The sequence below is a fragment of the Podarcis raffonei genome, chromosome 13 (genome assembly GCF_027172205.1).
Source record: "Podarcis raffonei isolate rPodRaf1 chromosome 13, rPodRaf1.pri, whole genome shotgun sequence".
NCBI classification, from domain to species: Eukaryota; Metazoa; Chordata; class Lepidosauria; order Squamata; family Lacertidae; genus Podarcis; species Podarcis raffonei.
This window is the reverse complement of record NC_070614.1, coordinates 12,529,203-12,547,559: the sequence shown is the minus strand read 5'-3', so window position 1 is coordinate 12,547,559 and position 18,357 is coordinate 12,529,203. Positions and strand designations below refer to the sequence as shown.

General features: G+C 47.0%; 1 protein-coding gene across 2 annotated transcripts in view; it reads left to right on the top strand.

Annotated features, from left to right (window-relative positions):
- The first annotated feature begins 73 nt into the window (after positions 1–73).
- The window catches only part of DHX8 (DEAH-box helicase 8), a 34,344-nt gene continuing 16,060 nt past the window's right edge, over positions 74–18,357 (top strand). Inside the window, exons 1-13 of one of the 2 annotated variants that reach the window (XM_053363727.1) lie at positions 74–258; positions 5,875–5,960; positions 6,097–6,169; positions 7,061–7,143; positions 7,928–8,037; positions 9,309–9,605; positions 10,242–10,386; positions 12,063–12,263; positions 12,436–12,523; positions 13,844–13,941; positions 14,135–14,282; positions 15,679–15,860; positions 17,478–17,672. In XM_053363727.1, the coding sequence (XP_053219702.1) occupies positions 153–258; positions 5,875–5,960; positions 6,097–6,169; positions 7,061–7,143; positions 7,928–8,037; positions 9,309–9,605; positions 10,242–10,386; positions 12,063–12,263; positions 12,436–12,523; positions 13,844–13,941; positions 14,135–14,282; positions 15,679–15,860; positions 17,478–17,672 (1,812 nt within the window). In that variant the 5' untranslated portion in view covers positions 74–152. Of the gene's footprint in view, positions 259–5,874; positions 5,961–6,096; positions 6,170–7,060; positions 7,144–7,927; positions 8,038–9,305; positions 9,606–10,241; positions 10,387–12,062; positions 12,264–12,435; positions 12,524–13,843; positions 13,942–14,134; positions 14,283–15,678; positions 15,861–17,477; positions 17,673–18,357 lie in introns of both variants that reach the window. The other variant, XM_053363726.1, reaches the window with a different exon arrangement.

Sequence of the window (18,357 nt, the reverse complement as noted above, 5' to 3'; positions counted from 1 at the left end):
GGAAACCGGAAGTGACTGCAGTTGTTTTCTTTCTTCCCGCTCTCCGCCCCGCCCACTTTCTCTATGATCCTTGCGCTGTAGAGGCGCCCCCGGAAGTGCCGGTCGTCGGACGCCTGAAGGCTGCGCGGTGGGCTCAGGGCGGTAGAAGCGCCATGGCGGAGCCTGTGGACGAGCTCGCTAAGCTCGAGTACCTGTCCCTGGTCTCCAAAGTCTGCACGGAGCTCGACAACCACTTGGGCATCAACGACAAGGATCTGGGTAGGCTCCGAGGGTGTAAAGGGGTCCATTTTGTCACATTGGCTGTTACTGTTTTTATCTGTAAGCCGTCTCGAGCCCATGTCAGGGGGAAAAGGCGGGGTACAGATAAATAAACAAATACAGTGGTACCTCGGGTTAAGTACTTAATTCATTCTAGAGGTCCGTTCTTAACCTGAAACTGTACTTAACCTGAAGCACCACTTTAGCTAATGGGGCCTCCTGTTGCTGCCACACCGCTGGAGCCTGATTTCTGTTCTTATCCTGAAGCAAAGTTCTTAACCTGAAGCACTATTTCTGGGTTAGCGGCGTCTGTAACCTGAAGCATATGTAACCTGAGGTACCACTGTATGTTGTTGTTTAGTTGTGTCCGACTCTTCGTGACCCCATGGACCAGAGCACACCAGGCACTCCTGTCTTCCACTGCCTCCCGCAGTTTGGTCAAACTCATGCTGGTAGCTTCGACAACACTGTCTCACCATCTCGTCCTCTGTCCTCCCCTTCTCCTTGTGCCCTCCATCTTTCCCAACATCAGGGTCTTTTCCATGGAGTCTTCTCTTCTCATGAGGTGGCCAAAGTATTTGAGCCTCAGCTTCAGGATCTATCCTTCCAGTGAGCACTCAGGGCTGATTTCCTCCAGAATGGATAGGTTTGATCTTCTTGCAGTCCATGGGACTCTCAAGAGTCTCCTCCAGCACCATAATTCAAAAGCATCAATTCTTCAGCGATCAGCCTTCTTTATGGTCCAGCTCTCACTTCCATACATCACTACTGGGAAAACCATAGCTTTAACTATACGAACCTTTGTTGGCTAGTTGATGTCTTTGCTTTTTAGGATGTTGTCTAGGTTTGTCATTGCTTTTCTCCCAAGAAGCAGGCGTCTTTTAATTTCGTGACTTCTGTCACCATCTGCAGTGATCATGGAGCCCAAGAAAGTAAATTCTTTCACTGCCTCCATTTCTTCCCCTTCTATTTGCCAGGAGGTGATGGGCCCAGTGGCCATGATCTTGGTTTTTTTGATGTTGAGCTTCAGACCATATTTTGCGCTCTCCTCTTTCACCCTCATTAAAAGGTTCTTTAATTCCTCCTCACTTTCTGCCATCAAGGTTGTGTCATCTGCAATAACAGTAATAAATAATCTGTGACATGTGAGGGGGCTGTTATTATGGTTATAATTTATGCTTCCTAATGTGTTGCTAACATTGATTTTTTTGCATTTCTTATGGTTCTAGGGAGCCTCATGCACAGTATACAAATATATATTGTGACATACGCATTTTTAAAATTAGAATGTACACCACAGTCACCTGGTGACAATGGAGAGGTTATCACTTATTATTATTATTTTAGCAATTTCTTAGTGATTTCTTCCTCAGTACTTCAGCTGTGCTTTAGTTCTTTTATTTTTCTCTTTCATGGATGTCATGTTCTTTCGAATCTTGTTTAGACCAAGTGAATGGCCTTTTAGGCTTCCTCCACATGAATAGGAGTTCACTTTTTGAATAATAAGAATTATAGGTCACAGGATTTTAGAGATGCTTAGGCGGGGCATGGCAAAAAAAAAAGAAAGATTGTGACTCACTGGTTTACGCTGTGCAAATTATGTTCTTAATGTTGTACGCAGCCCTGGGATCTTTGGATAAAGGGTGATACATATAAATTGAGTAAATAGTGAGTTTGCGAGAAGTGAGGTTACAGGGGACCAGGCCTTCTCGGTAGTGGCACCCACCCTGTGGAACACCCTTGAGTCAGATGTCAAGGAAGTAAACAATTATCTGACTTTCAGAAGACATCTGAACAGGCAGCCCTGTTTAGGGAAGTTTTTAACGTTTGGTGTTTTACTGTGTTTTTAATATTCTGTTGGAAGCCACTCAGAGTGGCTGGGGAAACCCAGCCAGATGGGTGGGGTATAAATTATAATAGTAGTAGTAGTAGTAGTAGTAGTAATAATACAGTGGTACCTCGGGTTAAGTACTTAATTCGTTCCAGAGGTCCGTACTTAACCTGAAACTGTTCTAAACCTGAAGCACCACTTTAGCTAATGGGTCCTCCTGCTGCTGCCGCGCCCCCGGAGCACGATTTCTGTTCTCATCCTGAAGCAAAGTTCTTAACCTGAAGCACTATTTCTGGGTTAGCGGAGTCTGTAACCTGAAGCATATGTAACCCGAGGTACCACTGTATTTGTTTTGTCTGTTGGTAAGGAAAGGAGGTGAGGGGATTGTGGGATGAAAATCCCAAATTTGCTAGGCTGCCTTGTGCTCTCTGGAGGCTGTGTTTATGAAGCTGGGGAATTAATAAATAAGAATGCCAGAACAGCCTTGCTAAATCAGGCGAATGTCCCACCTAGCCCAGTATCCTGTTCACATAGTCGCCCACCTGATGCCTGTGAGAAGCCCGCAAACGGGATATGAGTGCAACAGCGCTCCCTTCCCACCTGCAAATTGCAGCAACTGGTATTTAGAGACTACTTCTTTGGTGATCATTCATAGCCAAGGAAGATTGTCTTCCATGAACATGGCCTTAACAGTGAGTCCGCAAGGGACTGTGAAGGCCAGTTCTGGATGCACACGTCCTTCCACAGTGGGGACATAGGTTTCCAGGCAGGAGTTGATCATGGTGAGGGTTTGCCAAACATAACTTACCATATTTTTTGCTCTATAAGACTCAATTTTTCCCTTCTAAAAGGTAAGGGGAAATGTGTGTGCGTCTTATGGAGCGAATGCAGGCTGTGCAGCTATCCCAGAAGCCAGAACAGCAAGAGGGATTGCTGCTTTCACTGCGCAGCGATCCCTCTTGCTGTTCTGTCTTCTGAGATTCAGAATATTTTTTTCCCTGTTTTCCTCCTCCAAAAACTAGGTGCGTCTTGTGGTTTGGTGCGTCTTATAGAGCGAAAAATGCGGTACTTTTTTTCCCCTTCAAATTTTTTTATTAAATTTTCCATAATTATAACATAAAAGGTAAAGGGACCCCTGACCATTAGGTCCAGTCATGGCCGACTCTGGGGTTGCGGCGCTCATCTCGCTTTATTGGCCGAGGGAGCCGGCATTTGTCCGCAGACAGCTTCCGGGTCATGTGGCCAGGATGACTAAGCCGCTTCTGGCAAACCAGATCAGCGCACGGAAACGCCGTTTACCTTCCCGCCAGAAGCACTTTGATGTGCTTTCGAACTGCTAGGTTGGCAGGAGCAGGGACCGAGCAACGGGAGCTCATCCCGTTGTGGGGATTCAAACTGCTAACCTTCTGATCGGCAAGTCCTAGGTTCTGTGGTTTAACCCACAGTGCCACCCGCGTCCCAATATTATAACAAATACGACATAACCAAACAACAAACAAACAAACAAACAAAACAGAAGTACACCAAAGAAAAAAACAGTACACAAAACCACCCTACCCATCACAATAAAAAATAAAAACGATCTTAATCTTTTGGAAACCCATCCTTATTTACATGTTAATTGGCTTCCTCTAATCCCTCCCTTCTGAATTTCCTTGTATCTGCATGTAACAGCTTTGCAATATCATTCTTAAACAAAAGTATTTCCAACTGTTATCTATCTTATTCATTTTCTTACCATTCTAAATCACATTTATATAATTAAATCCTAATTTAGTCCTAGGCCTATTTGGTACTTTCAAGTAACTTCTAATCATTGATATTACAATATTTATTCAAATAGTCCTTAAATTTCTTCCAATCTTCTTGGTATTTCTCTTCTTTCTGGTCACGGATTCTTCCAGTCAGGTCAGCTAGCTCCAAAAAGTTCATCATCTTCATCTGCCAATCAATCAGTTCTTGGCTAGTAATATTCGAGCAGCCATTGTGGCATACAAAAAAAATTTAACATCTTTTTTGGGCAGTTCCAAACCTGTTATTCCAAGAAGAAAAGCCTCTGGTTTCTTGATAAATGTATATTTCAACATTTTTTTCAATTCATTATAAATCTTTTCCCAGAAGTCTTTCACCTTGGTGCAGGTCCACTACATATGAAAAAAGGTACCTTCTTTTTCTTTACATTTCCAGCAGAGATTATCACTATTATGATAAATCTTTGCTAATTTTACAGGGGTTAAGTACCATCTATACATCATTTTCGTAATATTTTCCTTTAACATCGTACATGCAGTAAACTTAACCCCTTTCTTCCATAACTTTTCCCAATCTTCCAACATTATATTATGTCCAACGTCTCTTGCCCAGTCACAAACATGACTTCCTCTTAGCATGTTTCTTCCTTTTGTCCTGAGTTTGAGTCTCTTCAAGGTCCACAACACCTTTGGTAAAGGCTGTTCTCCCATTGGAGCTCTCGCAGGCCAATGATTTCCAGCTGTCGGTGTTTATACTATACTTTTTAAAGATTTGCCTCTGACAGTGGAGGTAGAGCATATCTATCATGGCTGGTAGCCATTGATAGGAAACGCTCTCATACAGAGGCAGAGGATTACCTCCTCCCCTCAGTCAAATTACCAATGATGTGAATTTTCCTGCAGTAGAAAACTTCCCACTGCCCTAGATAGGTGGTTCATTGTAGCATGCTTGTATATGATGAAAGAATACAATTCGGAAATAGCTGCAAAAATAAAAATGTTCACCTATGGTCATATGACCGACAATAATGCCTTCAGTTATCATGCGACAAAAGTAAGCATTTTGATTTATTATTTGTTGGATTTTTATTCTACCTTTCCTTCAACAAGGAATGAAACAATCTAAAAAAATCATTGGTACCATTTAATATCTTTTAAACAGTTCTTTTAGATTCATTATGATCAATTCTGTTTCCCTCACCCTACCCCCAATACACCCCTACCTGTTGCCAGGCTTCTGTTAGAGGTGTTCCTAAATCTGAGAATGCCCTTCCTAGAGGGGGATATGCTTCTGGACTGGCTTGCTAATGTAATCTGGACTGTTTTTAGCTGTAGGCATCTCTTCTTCGTTAAATCTGCTATCTGCTTATAGCATCCTGCGAATTGCATAGAGAGCGCACCAGTTCTTCCAAGCAATATGTACTGTACTTTTTGCTCTATAGGACGCACCCGACCATAGGACGCACCTTGTTTTAGAGGGGGAGAACAAGAAAAAAAAAAATCTCCCCCTCTCTGCTCAGCGCCCCTTCAGCAAAGCGGCAGGAGAAACGGAGCCCCTTCCATTTCTCCTCCCGCTTGGCTGAAGGGGCGCTGCGCAGCTCTCCCTCTCTGCTGAAGCCAGGAGAGTCTTGCTCTCCCGGCTTCAGCAAAAGGAACCCGAAGCCTCTGGAGCGCAGCAGGAACTCGTGCTGCACTCCAGAGGCTTCAGGCAGCTATCCCTGAAGCCTGGAGAGCGAGAGGGGTCGGTGCGAAAGCAACGCGTAGCCTCCAGAGCGCGGAGGGAGCGCTCCCTCTGCGCTTCGGAGGCTTCGCGTTGCTATTGTTGAAGCCAAGGAGCCTACATTCGCTCCATAGGACGCACACACATTTCCCCTTAATTTTTGGAGGGGGAAAAGTGCATCCTATAGAGTGAAAAATACGGTAGTTGGGAAATGTATATGTAGGTATTTTAGGATTTGGGACCGTGCCTGCTCCAAAACAGTGTGAGCCATTTTTGCCTAATCCTTTTTCCTTTCACCCTCCAATTGTTTACAGCTGAATTTGTGATAAACCTCGCAGAGAGAAATACAACCTTTGATGCATTCAAGGCAGCCTTGGTGAAGAATGGTGCCGAATTTACAGTGAGTGCCAAAATCTTTTGAAGGCAGCAGGTGCTGAGGGTGGTGTTGGTGGTTGAGCTGGTGTGGGGGGGGAGGATTGCAGGAGCAATAAATTCTGTTTCTGCTTCTTTTTTTAAACCCAAATCCTGTATTTCAGGATTCCCTCATTAGCAACCTGCTGCGTCTTATACAGACGATGCGACCACCTGCAAAACCTTCCACTAGCAAAGGTAAGTGAAGCCTCACGGGCACACAGGCAGAATGGGGGTGGAAGGGACCTAGCAGCTGCAAGTTGTGGTTAGAAATCAACCATTAATAGTTGCACAGTTCTGGAATAGGTGTACAAATAAACAAAAATATGGGTTGAAAACAGATACCACTATGGGTTGGTACAAGCCAGATTCTGGGTCAGGACACTTGCAGTCTCTCTTACAGTTTCATAGTGTGAGCCTTTATATATACGATATATGATATCTTTATTGTCATTATCCCATTCAGAACAATGAAATTGAATAACTACATAAAACATTCAAAAACCCCTAAAAACTCTGAAACCCCATTTTAAAATACACTATACTATAGAGACCCCTTATGCTGCATTTAGAACCAGAATTGCATTTGTGTAGAAACTGTTTCTCAGGCGGCTAGTCCTGGCCTTTATAACCCTATACCTTCTTCCAGAAGGCAGAAGCTGAAAGAGATCATTTCCGGGGTGCGTACTATCCTGCGCTATCTCTGCCGCTTTCTTATGGCACCTGGCAGCATAGATTTGATCTAAGGTGGGAAGAGTGCACCACTTTAGTAAGTGGTCTTGGGATTGCTGCCAAAATTCCACACCGTGAGTTACAGGGTTTCAGTGCACACCTTGCCATCCTCAGTGCTTGGCCTGTCAGAAGGGATCCCATCACATGCCTGTCGCCAGGAGAAAGAGCTCCTCAAAATACAAATCTGCCATGGCCCTTCGCCTTTCCAGAGTGCAAGTAATGCAGCAGAGTTAATAACATTTATATGAAAATCTAATAGCGAAAGTAATAAAGAAAGGAGGTACATATACAGGTTAAAAGTGAAATGAAATGAAATTTCAAGTCATGTGTGTTTTCTTTTGTTTATTATCGCTGTAGAGGCTGTAAAACCGAAAACCGAAAAGGAAAAGTACAAGGAGTTGTTTCCAGCCCTCTGTAGACCAGACAATCCCATTGTCAGGGTAGGTGGGTTTTTGTTCATTACTAGCTGCAGACGGGAAGAGCAGAGTGCAGAGGAATCTGGGGCAAGAGAGCACATTAGGAACAGGGTGAGTGGGTGGGACTTGCACACAAGAGTGTGGGTTGCAGGCATGAAGGCTGGAGGGAGAAGGTTTGTGAGATTAGGGAGGAGAGCCAGGCACCTCAAGTGCGGGAATGGAGTGGGGGTTGTGAATAATAACAAAATAACAGCACTCCCAAGAAATTATTATTATTTATACCCCGCCCATCTGGCTGGGTTTCCCCAGCCACTCTGGGCGGCTTCCAACAAAATATTAAAATACAATAGTCCGTCAAACATTAAAAGCTAGACAAGGCTGCCTTCAGATGTCTTCTAAAAGTCTGGTAGTTCTTTTTCTCTTTGACATCTGGTGGGAGGGCGTTCCACAGGGCGGGTGCCACTACCGAGAAGGCCCTCTGCCTGGTTCCCTGTAACTTGGCTTCTCACAGTGAGGGAACCGCCAGAAGGCTCTCGGCGCTGGACCTCACTGTCTGGGCGGAACGATGGGGGTGGAGACGCTTCTTTCTGTTTTCTCTTGCTTCCCTGATCAGCAGCAGAATCCTAACCATGCCTACCTAAAAGCGAGTCCTACTGAATTCAACAGTGGGGTCCAAGTGTGGTGAGATTTGACTTTGGAGCCAAGAAGAACTCAGTTCTAGTTCAGCTGTCACCACATGGATCTGAAAGAGATGTTGAATTAGTGCATCAGCGGTCTATTCAGGGGGGTTCTCTCCTTTCCTTCACAGACAATGTTGGATGAAGATGATGTGAAGGTCGCTGCCGATGCCCTCAAGGAACTGGAAGCTTTGATGCCAACTGCAGGCAGCCAGGAGAAGCACCGAAGCAGTGAGGACCAGTAGGTTCCTGGGGCTTCATCTCCTCAAGAAGGAAATTTTTTCAGTGTGTTGTTGTTTTTTTGGAAAAATCATAGGTGATCTAGCTCAGAGGTGGGCAGAAGGCAGGTTGGGATCTACTGGTAGGTTTAAGAATGGTGCACAGTAGATTGGCAAGAGTTTCTGATTCCCAGTTGTCTAACAGTAAGGTAAAGGGACCCCTGACCATTAGGTCCAATCGTGACCAACTCTGGGGTTGCGGCGCTCATCTTGCTTTATTGGCTGAGGGATCCGGCGTACAGCTTCCGGGTCATGTGGCCAGTATGACTAAGCTGCTTCTGGCAAACCAGAGCAGCGCACGGAAACGCCATTTACCTTCCCACCGGAGCGGTACCTATTTATCTACTTGCACTTTGACGTGCTTTCGAACTGCTAGGTTGGCAGGAGCAGGGACCGAGGAACGGGAGCTCACCCCGTCGCGGGGATTCGAACTGCCGACCTTGTGATCGGCAAGTCCTAGGCTCTGCGGTTTAACCCACAGCGCCACCCACGTCCCCTGTCTAACAGTAGCCTTGTCTAAAAGGTTCCTCTCCTCTAAATGAGCCAGGTAAAAACGAATGTCACAGCGTGACAAAGGGTGTGTGCGGATGACGAGGTGAAAGGACTTGCAAGGTTCTGTTATTGATCACAAATTTATTGATGGCACGTGTACCTCTTATTTTCTTAATTCTTAGTGCCCCACCGAAAATTTGCACCTGCCTCTTATTGGTGGACCTCAGGATTTTACTTAAAAAGTAAAGTAGATCCTAAAAGCCTGAAGTCTGCCTACCCCTGATCTAATTCAACTCTCTGAGCTCAGGTAGGATATTCCATCACAAATCCACAAATATCACCATCGTAGTGGACAGTATTGGAGTACAGACCGCAGCCTGGAGAAGCTGCCAAATTTTGCCATTTTGTTTCTGTAAAAAAGGAAGAAAAGGCCAGTATTTTAACTATTATCAGCCAAATTAGGTTGCCTGACCAGACTCTGCTGCTGTCACTAATTCTGCCATGCCCTGTAGTCTTCCACTTGACTGACCAAGGAGGAGGCTGCAGAGGTGTTTTAAAAACAATTCTCTTTGGTCTCCCAAGGAATCCCGTTGCGGGGATTTGAACCCCCGACCTTCCGATCAGCAAGCCCTAGGCTCAGTGGTTTAGACCACAGCACCACCCGCGTCCAAGGTATCACTGTATTAAAGTAGTATCTGAATCAAGAGGGGACTTGAGTACTCATACTTTCTGTTGTTAGCAGCAAGAGAAGGCGGAGGAGCCGCAGCAGGGGCCGGGACCAGAAGCGGAAGCGGAAGTCGCCCTCTCGTTCCCGGACGAGGGAGCGGAATAAGGGAAAGTCCAGGTACCGTTCCAGGAGCAGAAGCCCCAGCTGGGACCGGAAGGAGCGGGAGAAGCCTGCAGAGAAGAGCAACGAGCGATGGCGGGATAAGCACGTGGACCGGCCCCCACCAGAGGAGCCATCCATCGGGGACATCTACAACGGCAAAGTCACCAGCATCATGCAGTTTGGCTGCTTTGTCCAGCTTGAAGGACTCAGGTATTTGATACGAGGTGGGCTTCACCTTTTGCATCCCTGGCTGCCACTGATCCGTGCAGTTCCAGAAAGTGAGAAACTGACACAACACTTTTTTTTAACTGCAAAGCCATGTCTATGGCATTTTAAAGGGTAAAGGGGACCCCTGACCATTAAGTCCAGTCGTGACCTACTCTGGAGTTGCGGCGCTCATCTCGCTTTATTGGCTGAGGGAGCCGGCATACAGCTTCCGGGTCATGTGGCCAGCATGACAAAGCCGCTTCTGGCGAACCAGAGCAGCGCATGGAAGCGCCGTTTACCTTCCCACCGGAGCGGTACCTATTTATCTACTTGCACTTTGACGTGCTTTCGAACTGCTAGGTTGGCAGGAGCAGGGACCGAGCAACGGGAGCTCACCCCGCCGCGGGGATTTTATGGCATTTTAGGCACGTACAAAGTAAGTTACGTTGAAGTCCAGGGGTTTTTTGTTTTGGGTAAGCTTGCTTGGACCTCCCAGTCCAACAATTAAGTGTGTTATTACCATATCCGTCTTGATACCTTTACGGTGGGTGGAACTTACAGTGTCTAACTTCGAAAAGCTCCTGCGTGAGACGTAGCAGATACCCACTGGCTCTTTCCGTGTCCGATTCCCCTTTTTAGGAAGCGCTGGGAAGGACTTGTCCACATCTCAGAGCTGCGCCGCGAGGGGCGTGTTGCTAATGTGGCCGACGTGGTGAGCAAAGGGCAGAGGGTCAAAGTCAAAGTTCTGTCCTTCACTGGCTCTAAAACCAGCCTCAGCATGAAGGTAAGAGAGGGTCCATTCCATCAAAGCCCACCTCCTGTCTGCTTCTGTTGCTTTTCCCTTCCCTTTCTGCCCTTCCCTTCTGTCTTGCTCCATGTTTCCCTGGGACATTAGCGTCTCCTCCTTCCTCTGTCTGCTTCATCTCGCCTTGCTGCTCCTCCAGTGCTCATTTGTCAGTCCCTGGCCATTCTCATTCCACTCCTCCTTACTTTGGCCATATAATAAATCAATTCCATCTCTGATTTGGGCCAAGGGGTGGGTCTCTTTTAGGACAACGTATTGCTACCCAGGAGGTGAGTGGTTGCTATCAAGGAATAGTGCCAAGGCAATGTTTCTACCCTGGACTTCAACTATTCAGCCTTGCTCTGCAGTTATTTTGGCCTTGGGATATGTCACCTGCCCTTTCCTCTAATTCACACCAGCAGTTTTAAGGAAGAGGGTAAAAGGGGGGAATCCTGCACGGACCGCACTGATCTCAAGAGCCACCTGCTGCTGACCTCAGAGGTAGTGACAGATGCAAATGGGCCATTGTTTACCAACCAGTGCTTCTCGCTTACTGGGAAACCCCAAGACAGGAACTGTTGTGTCGATATCAGCCATGCTGCTACATGTCTCACCTGGGCAACACACTAGGCTTGCACACTAATTGCAAAATGGAACTATTGGAGATGTGGAGTAGAAATTGGTACCATGTTTCATATGTGGTGGCTACGTAAAAAAATTAAGATCTTCTGGGATGACATATACTGTGAACTTAAGAAAATGTTCAGGGTCTTATTTTTTAAAAAACCTTTCTACTCGGAATTACAGAACCAGACATTCCTATACAGCGGTACCTCGGGTTAAGTACTTAATTCGTTCCGGAGGTCCGTTCTTAACCTGAAACTGTTCTTAACCTGAAGCATCACATTAGCTAATGGGGCCTCCCACTGCTGCCGTGCCGCCGGAGCATGATTTCTGTTCTCATCCTGAGGCAAAATTCTTAACCCGAGGTACTATTTCTGGGTTAACGGAGTCTGTAACCTGAAGCGTATGTAACCTGAGGTACCACTGTAAAGGTAAAATAGGTTTTTTTTATACGCCATTTTATACGTTAGTCTTAATAGTGACTAACTGGAAAAGTGATAAAATTCCTTCCAGATCAGAATGGTTACGAAACCTAGCTTATTATGCAGAGCTGGCCGAACTATCTGAAAAAAATGAAAGACAAGTCAAAACAAATATTTATGGCAAAATGGGAAGTTTTCAAACCATATCTTAAAAATAACTGTTGCAGAATGAATTTGGTCGCTGCCTTTGAATAACTTTTGCAGCTGTACTAAATAAGAAATAAGGACACAGAAGAGTAATGTTTTGTTGTAAAATGAACATGCAGATTTACGCAATAAGTTTGTAAATTTTGAAAGAAGTATGGAGAAGACGAGAAGTTGGATGTGCTTTGAGAAGGTTTACTGACACAACATAAAAAAATACTTTTTTGTTTATTTTGTATTTGAAGTGGCGGGTGATGTAAATGTATGGTTGTTGTGTGTTTTTTGTTGTTTTTGTCAATGTGTACAATAAAGCATAATTTTTTTAAAAAATAATAATTGCAAAATGGAACTAAGCTAATTTTCTTTTTTAATTTTTGCACCTCTACATTGAGGGGAGTGCCAATCTGTGATTTATGTGTGCTTTAGGATGTAGATCAAGACACGGGGGAGGATTTGAACCCAAACAGACGTCGGAACCTCGTCGGGGAGTCTGAGGAGGCAGCCATGAGAAACCCAGACCGGCCAACCCACCTGTCCTTGGTCAGTGCTCCAGAGGTAGAGGACGATACGTTGGAACGGAAGCGCCTCACCCGCATTTCTGACCCTGAGAAATGGGAAATCAAGCAGGTAACGATTTCTTGCTTGGGACTAAAATCACCAATGGCAACCAAGCAGGAGACAAGTTCTGAGTCCTTTGCCCGAGCATGAAGAGGGTGTTGGCTGTCGTTTAAAGGAACAAGACAGACCTCTTAACTTTTTGGCTGAAGGTTTTGTCCTTGTGCTTCCCCACCTCCTTCAGATGATTGCTGCCAACGTGCTTTCCAAGGAGGAGTTCCCTGACTTCGACGAGGAAACGGGGATCCTGCCAAAGGTTGACGATGAAGAAGGTAATGAAAGCTGTGATGGTCTAGACTTGATTCACCTCTGTGCTTGTTCCTCATCTAGCAATTCATTTTGCTCACGTCCCACTCTGAACTGGAGAATGGTGGATTTGAGGTACAGTGGTGCCTTGGTTCTCAAACTTAATCCATTCTGGAAGTCTGTTCAACTCCCAAAACAGTTCGAAAACCAAGGGGCGGCTTCCAATTGGTTGCAGGAGCTTCCTGCACTCAGTTGGAAGTCGCGGAAGCAGCGTCAGGCGTTCAGCTTCCGAAAAACGATTGCAAACCTGAACACTTCCGAGTTTGCAGCTTTCGGGAGCCGGTTTGTTCGGGAGCCAAGCCATTCGAATAGCAAGGTACCACTGTACTTCCACTATCAAGACTAATTAACTGCTCCCCTGCCTTCCACACTGCCTAGAAACATGGCTAACATCTGCACCCATCCAGATGTTGCTGGACTACAGCTCCCATCATCTCTGACTTTTGGCCCTGCTGACTGGGACTGATGGGAGTTAGTCTGCCAACATCTGGAGGGCCACAGCTTACCTGCCCCTGGCTGAGAACATCTGCAAGGTAGTTCTCAAGGGAGAGTCTCTTTCCATTGTATTTCTGTGTTCTCCAGAGGCTAGGAGCGTCTCCACCCCCATCGTTCTGCCCGGACACTGAGGTCCAGCACCGAGGGCCTTCTGGCAGTTCCCTCGCTGTGAGAAGCCAGGTTACAGAGAACCAGGCAGAGGGCCTTCTCGGTAGTGGCACCCGCCCTGTGGAACGCCCTCCCACCAGATGTCAAAGAGAAAAATAACTACCAAACTTTTAGAAGACATCTGAAGGCAGCCCTGTTTAGGGAAGCTTTTCATGTTTAATAGGTTATTGTATTTTAGTGTTCTGTTGGAAGCCGCCCAAAGTGCCTGGGGAAACCCAGCCAGATGGGCAGGATATAAGTAATAAATTATTATTATTATTATTATTATTATTATTATTATTATTTATTTATTTATTTATTTATTTATTTATTTATTTATTTATTATTAGAGGGCAAAAGTTTTCCAATACAGGGACCAGTCTGCTCTCTTTGCAGGGGCTAGATTAGCCTAGAGGCTGCTAGATAATCATAAGATTGTAGAGCTGGAAGGGGCCACGAGGGTCATCTAGTCCAACCCCTCCTGCCCAGCTGGAATCCTTTGCCCAATGTGGGGCTGTGCCCACTGAGCTGTCCCGGGTGCCATCCCCTAGCTTAGCTGGTAACAAACAAGGTTGGGGCTTGTTGATGAGAGCAGGGAACCTTGTTAAAATGTGCCTGGGACTGAGCTCGGTTCCCTCTTCCAGACGAGGACCTGGAAATCGAACTGGTCGAGGAGGAGCCGCCGTTCCTGCGAGGGCACACCAAGCAGAGCATGGACATGAGCCCCATCAAGATTGTGAAGGTGACGAGATCCAGACCCCGGGCCCTTCCATAATTGCCAGCAGTGGGGAGGGATGGCGAGGGTGTGCTGATATTTGATTTGGGGGTGTAATTTGTTGAGACAGCTACCGAGATGAGAGAAGCTCAACAAGGACGTCTTGGACAAACTTAGCTCTGCAGCAAGTAATGGAATACGTTTTCCTGTATTACTCCAGAACCCTGACGGCTCCCTGTCTCAGGCTGCCATGATGCAGAGTGCGCTGGCAAAAGAGAGGCGAGAGCTGAAGCAAGCACAGAGGGAGGCAGAGATGGACTCCATCCCCATGGGACTCAACAAACACTGGGTGGATCCCCTCCCAGACGGTAACCGAATCTTCCTCCTGATGTACCGTATTTTTCGCTCTATAGGACACACTTTTTCCCCTCCAAAAATGAAGGGGAAATGTGTGTGCGTCCTATGGAGCAAATGCAGGCTCCTTGGCTTCAGCGATAGCAACGCGAAGCCTCCGAAGCACAGAGGGAGCGCTCCCTCCACGTTCCAGAGGCTTCGCGTTGCTTTCGCTGAAGCCTGGAGAGCAAGAGGGGTTGGTGCGCACCGACCCCTCTCGCTCTCCAGGCTTCAGGGATAGCCACCTGAAGCCTCTGGAGCACAGCGGGAGTTCCTGCTGCGCTCTGGAGGCTTCGGGTTCCTTTTGCTGAAGCCAGGAGAGCAAGACTCCCCTGGCTTCAACGAAAGGAACCCGAAGCCTTCGGAGCGCAGTGCGAGTTCCCACTGCGCTCCGAAGGCTTCAAGCGGCTATCCCTGAAGCCTTTGGAGCGCAGAGGGAACTCGCGCTGCGCTCCGAAGGCTTCAGGTTCCTTTCGCTGAAGCCAGGAGAGTCTCTCCTAGCTTCAGCAGAGAGGGAGAGCTGCTCAGCACCCCTTCAGCGAAGCGGGAGGAGAAATGGAAGGGGCTCCATTTCTCCTGCCGCTTCGCTGAAGGGGCACTGAGCAGAGAGGGGGAGAATTTTTCTTGTTCTCCCCTCTAAAACAAGGTGCATCCTATGGTCGCGTGCGTCCTATAGAGCAAAAAATACAGTATTTTTGGTTGTAAAATGTACTTCTGTTTAGACATCGCTGTGGGAACCCGCTGTAACATGTAACATGTACTGTAAATTGGGATGCAGCAGGCAATTTAGGAGACGCAGAGATCCAGAAATTCTGGCTGGCCTTGATAGCCAACTTCTTTCCCCCTCTAAGCAGCTATGGAATGAATGGTTTTTGCTGTCCAATTACTTGAGCCCATGTGCTCACTGTCGGGATCACCGCTCGGCCAAGCTGATAAAGCTCATTTTCCTCTGGCCAAGCCCTCCGACGATAATTAACGACCTGAGCCTTTGATGAGGCCTCAGGCACATTCCCGTTCAGCAGAGTTTCCAGCACAGGGAAGTGATGAGATTTATGGCTACATCGCTATGCTTTATTTCTTACTACTCAGACAGCAAAGAAATATACCCCCTCTCTCTATGAAAGCAGAGAGCAACTGAAACAAAGGAACAGGAAACCAGTAAGCATCCCATCCGTCTCCTGTCTTCCGTGAGACTTCCAACAGCCTGGAAGATCTCTGGAATGTAAACAGAGTCTTGTGACTCCAAAAGCACTGCACAGTGGCAACACACAGAAACTAACACTCACACCCCTTTCTAGTCAGTCCTCTCTTACCCCTTCCATGCTGCCATATGGACCAAAGTGTGATGCACATTTTCCTCTCTCTTTCCAGTGGATGGGAGACAAATCGCTGCCAACATGCGAGGGATTGGCATGATGCCAAACGACATCCCAGAGTGGAAGAAACACGCTTTCGGAGGCAATAAAGCCTCTTATGGGAAAAAAACTCAGCTGTCGATCATTGAGCAGAGGGAAAGTCTCCCGATTTACCGGCTGAAGGATCAGCTCATCCAGGTAAGACTGAGAAGAAGAAGAAAAAAACCAGCTGTCCGGAATTGAACCAAGGGCCATCAAATCCAGCATCTCAACATGCCAATATCAGGTGGTTTGGCCTCCACAGGAGATGACCATGGTATTCCAAAATCCTAAGGAGCTTCTATATTCCTGCCAATTCTTCTCCCATTAAATTCTGCAAAACCTGTGATTGTTGGGAGTTGATGCAGCTTCATATATGAATGCCCTTACCTAGCAAATGTTTCCTGTTTAATTCCTGCATGCCCTGCCTTTCTATCAGAAATTCAGGGTGGCTTACAACCCAGAGAATAAAACAGTAAAAACAAATTGGTTAATATCATGCAGTCGAACAGACCGGGAAGCCAGTACAGTCATACCTTGGATCCCAAACACCTTGCAGGTCAAACATTTTGGCTCCCGAACGCCGCAAACCCGGAAGTGAGTGTTCCAGTTTGCAAACATACTTTGGAACCCGAACATCTGACTGGGCTTCCAAGGCTTCCGATCGGCTGCAGGAGCTTCCTGCGGCCAATCAGAAGCCATGCTTTGGTTTCCGAACGTTTTGGAAGTCGAACGGGCTTCCGGAACGGATTCTGTTCGACTTCCAAGGTACGACTGTAGAAGCATAACATCAGCTTTATAAAGAGAGGGCTGTGAATGTGGTATATGTACTTTGCATGTAGGTTTGCTCTTCTGGATGTCCAAAACCTGAGCAGGGCGTGGCTGTTAGGATATTTCCGTTCCACCTTAAAAAGGGGACAGGCTGTTGTGAGTCACAGCCTACGTATTTCCTGTTCACAGGAAGTTTATGTTTTGTACATAACTTTCGTTCTCTCTGTGCCTGAACATTGAAGCAGGCAGTCATGTTTTTTCTTTGTTCTGACCAACGCTGAATAAAGTTGTAAATAATGCTCTCCTGAGTGCATCTTTCGTTGTGCGAACTCTGCTGATAGAGCGTGCCCGAGCTCTGGAATGTGGCAAGCTATCTCCGAGGCTCGTGTCGCTAATTGACTGATACTGCGTTTCTACGAGAGATCGATGGATCGTCCGGAGACGGCGTGGGGGCATGATGGCCTCTGTCTCCCTGGCAGTATCCCAACAGTGGCAGGGTGTATGAAACCAGAAGCTGCCCTATAAGGAACTTTGAGAATACCAGATAGAATTAGTTGTATAGAGGCAGGATGCAAAGCAAATGGTTCCTGCTCAGTGAGCTAAAAGTCACCATCTGGTCACTGGAAGCTCCCCCGGGTGGTTAGTTTATTTGAGCATCTTTTTTCATTTGAGCTCTTTCTTGAATAAGACTTTAAGAACCATACACTTCCAACAGAAAGCTCTGACATTTGGATTCATCAGGTTCCGTGGTATTGGCAATAATTTCTAGGAAACATTTTTCCACCTGCCGTGCTATTGCATACATGCAGATTTGTAGGCCCCTTTCTGTAGCGAACTTGCGGCTTGATTTTAAAAGAAAAACCGATTCGTGCAGACAAAGAGCAGCAAGCTTCCCTTTTGGACGTAATGTTCACGGAGGAGAACGGACAGAGTAGCAGGTGGAAGAGATTTGCGTACCTTTGAACACTGACGATACCTGAGCATCCGATGCCTTCTCTGTCCTAGGCTGTTCACGATAACCAGATTCTGATAGTCATCGGAGAGACGGGCTCCGGGAAAACGACACAGATCACGCAGTACCTTGCTGAGGCTGGCTACACCTCCCGCGGGAAGATTGGCTGCACCCAGCCTCGTCGAGTGGCTGCCATGTCCGTGGCCAAGCGGGTATCGGAGGAGTTCGGCTGCTGCCTGGGACAGGAGGTAAGATGTGCTGGTGCTTTGTGGATTGACCCTGCAACGTGCCAGAAGTGGCAGATCATACAGTTCCATGGTGGCAGCTGCGCTGATTACTTTCCTCAAGCTGGCAGGAGTGGAAAGGCCGTGTGAGGTTGTGCTCAGGGCCAACACAATGGAATGAGCAAGAGACCATGTGGGAAGTTCAGATCTATTCCACAGGCCAGAGGTTTCCATCCGCGCGGGAATGCGTCCATCTACCCATCCATGAATCCATCCATTCCCATCTACGCGGGGCTGCCCTTGAAGCTGTCCCAGAAACTCCAGCGGGTGCAGAATGCAGCGGCGAGGCTCCTCACGGGGTCTCTGCCATGGGAGCATATTCACCCAGTGCTTTTCCAGCTGCACTGGCTCCCGGTGGAGTACAAGGTCAGATTTAAGTTGCTGGTTTTGACCTTTAAAGCCCTTCACGGCCTAGGACCCTCGTACCTACGGGACCGCCTCTCCCGGTATGCCCCACGGAGAGCCTCAAGGTCCATAAATAGCAACACCCTAGAGGTCCAAGCCCTAAGGAAGTTAGATTAGCTTCAACCAGAGCCAGGGCCTTCTCAACACTGGCTCCGGCCTGGTGGAACGCTCTGCCTCATGAGACCAGGGCCCTGCAGGATCTGATTTCTTTCTGCAGGGTCTTTGGCTTGGAGCCAATTTGATT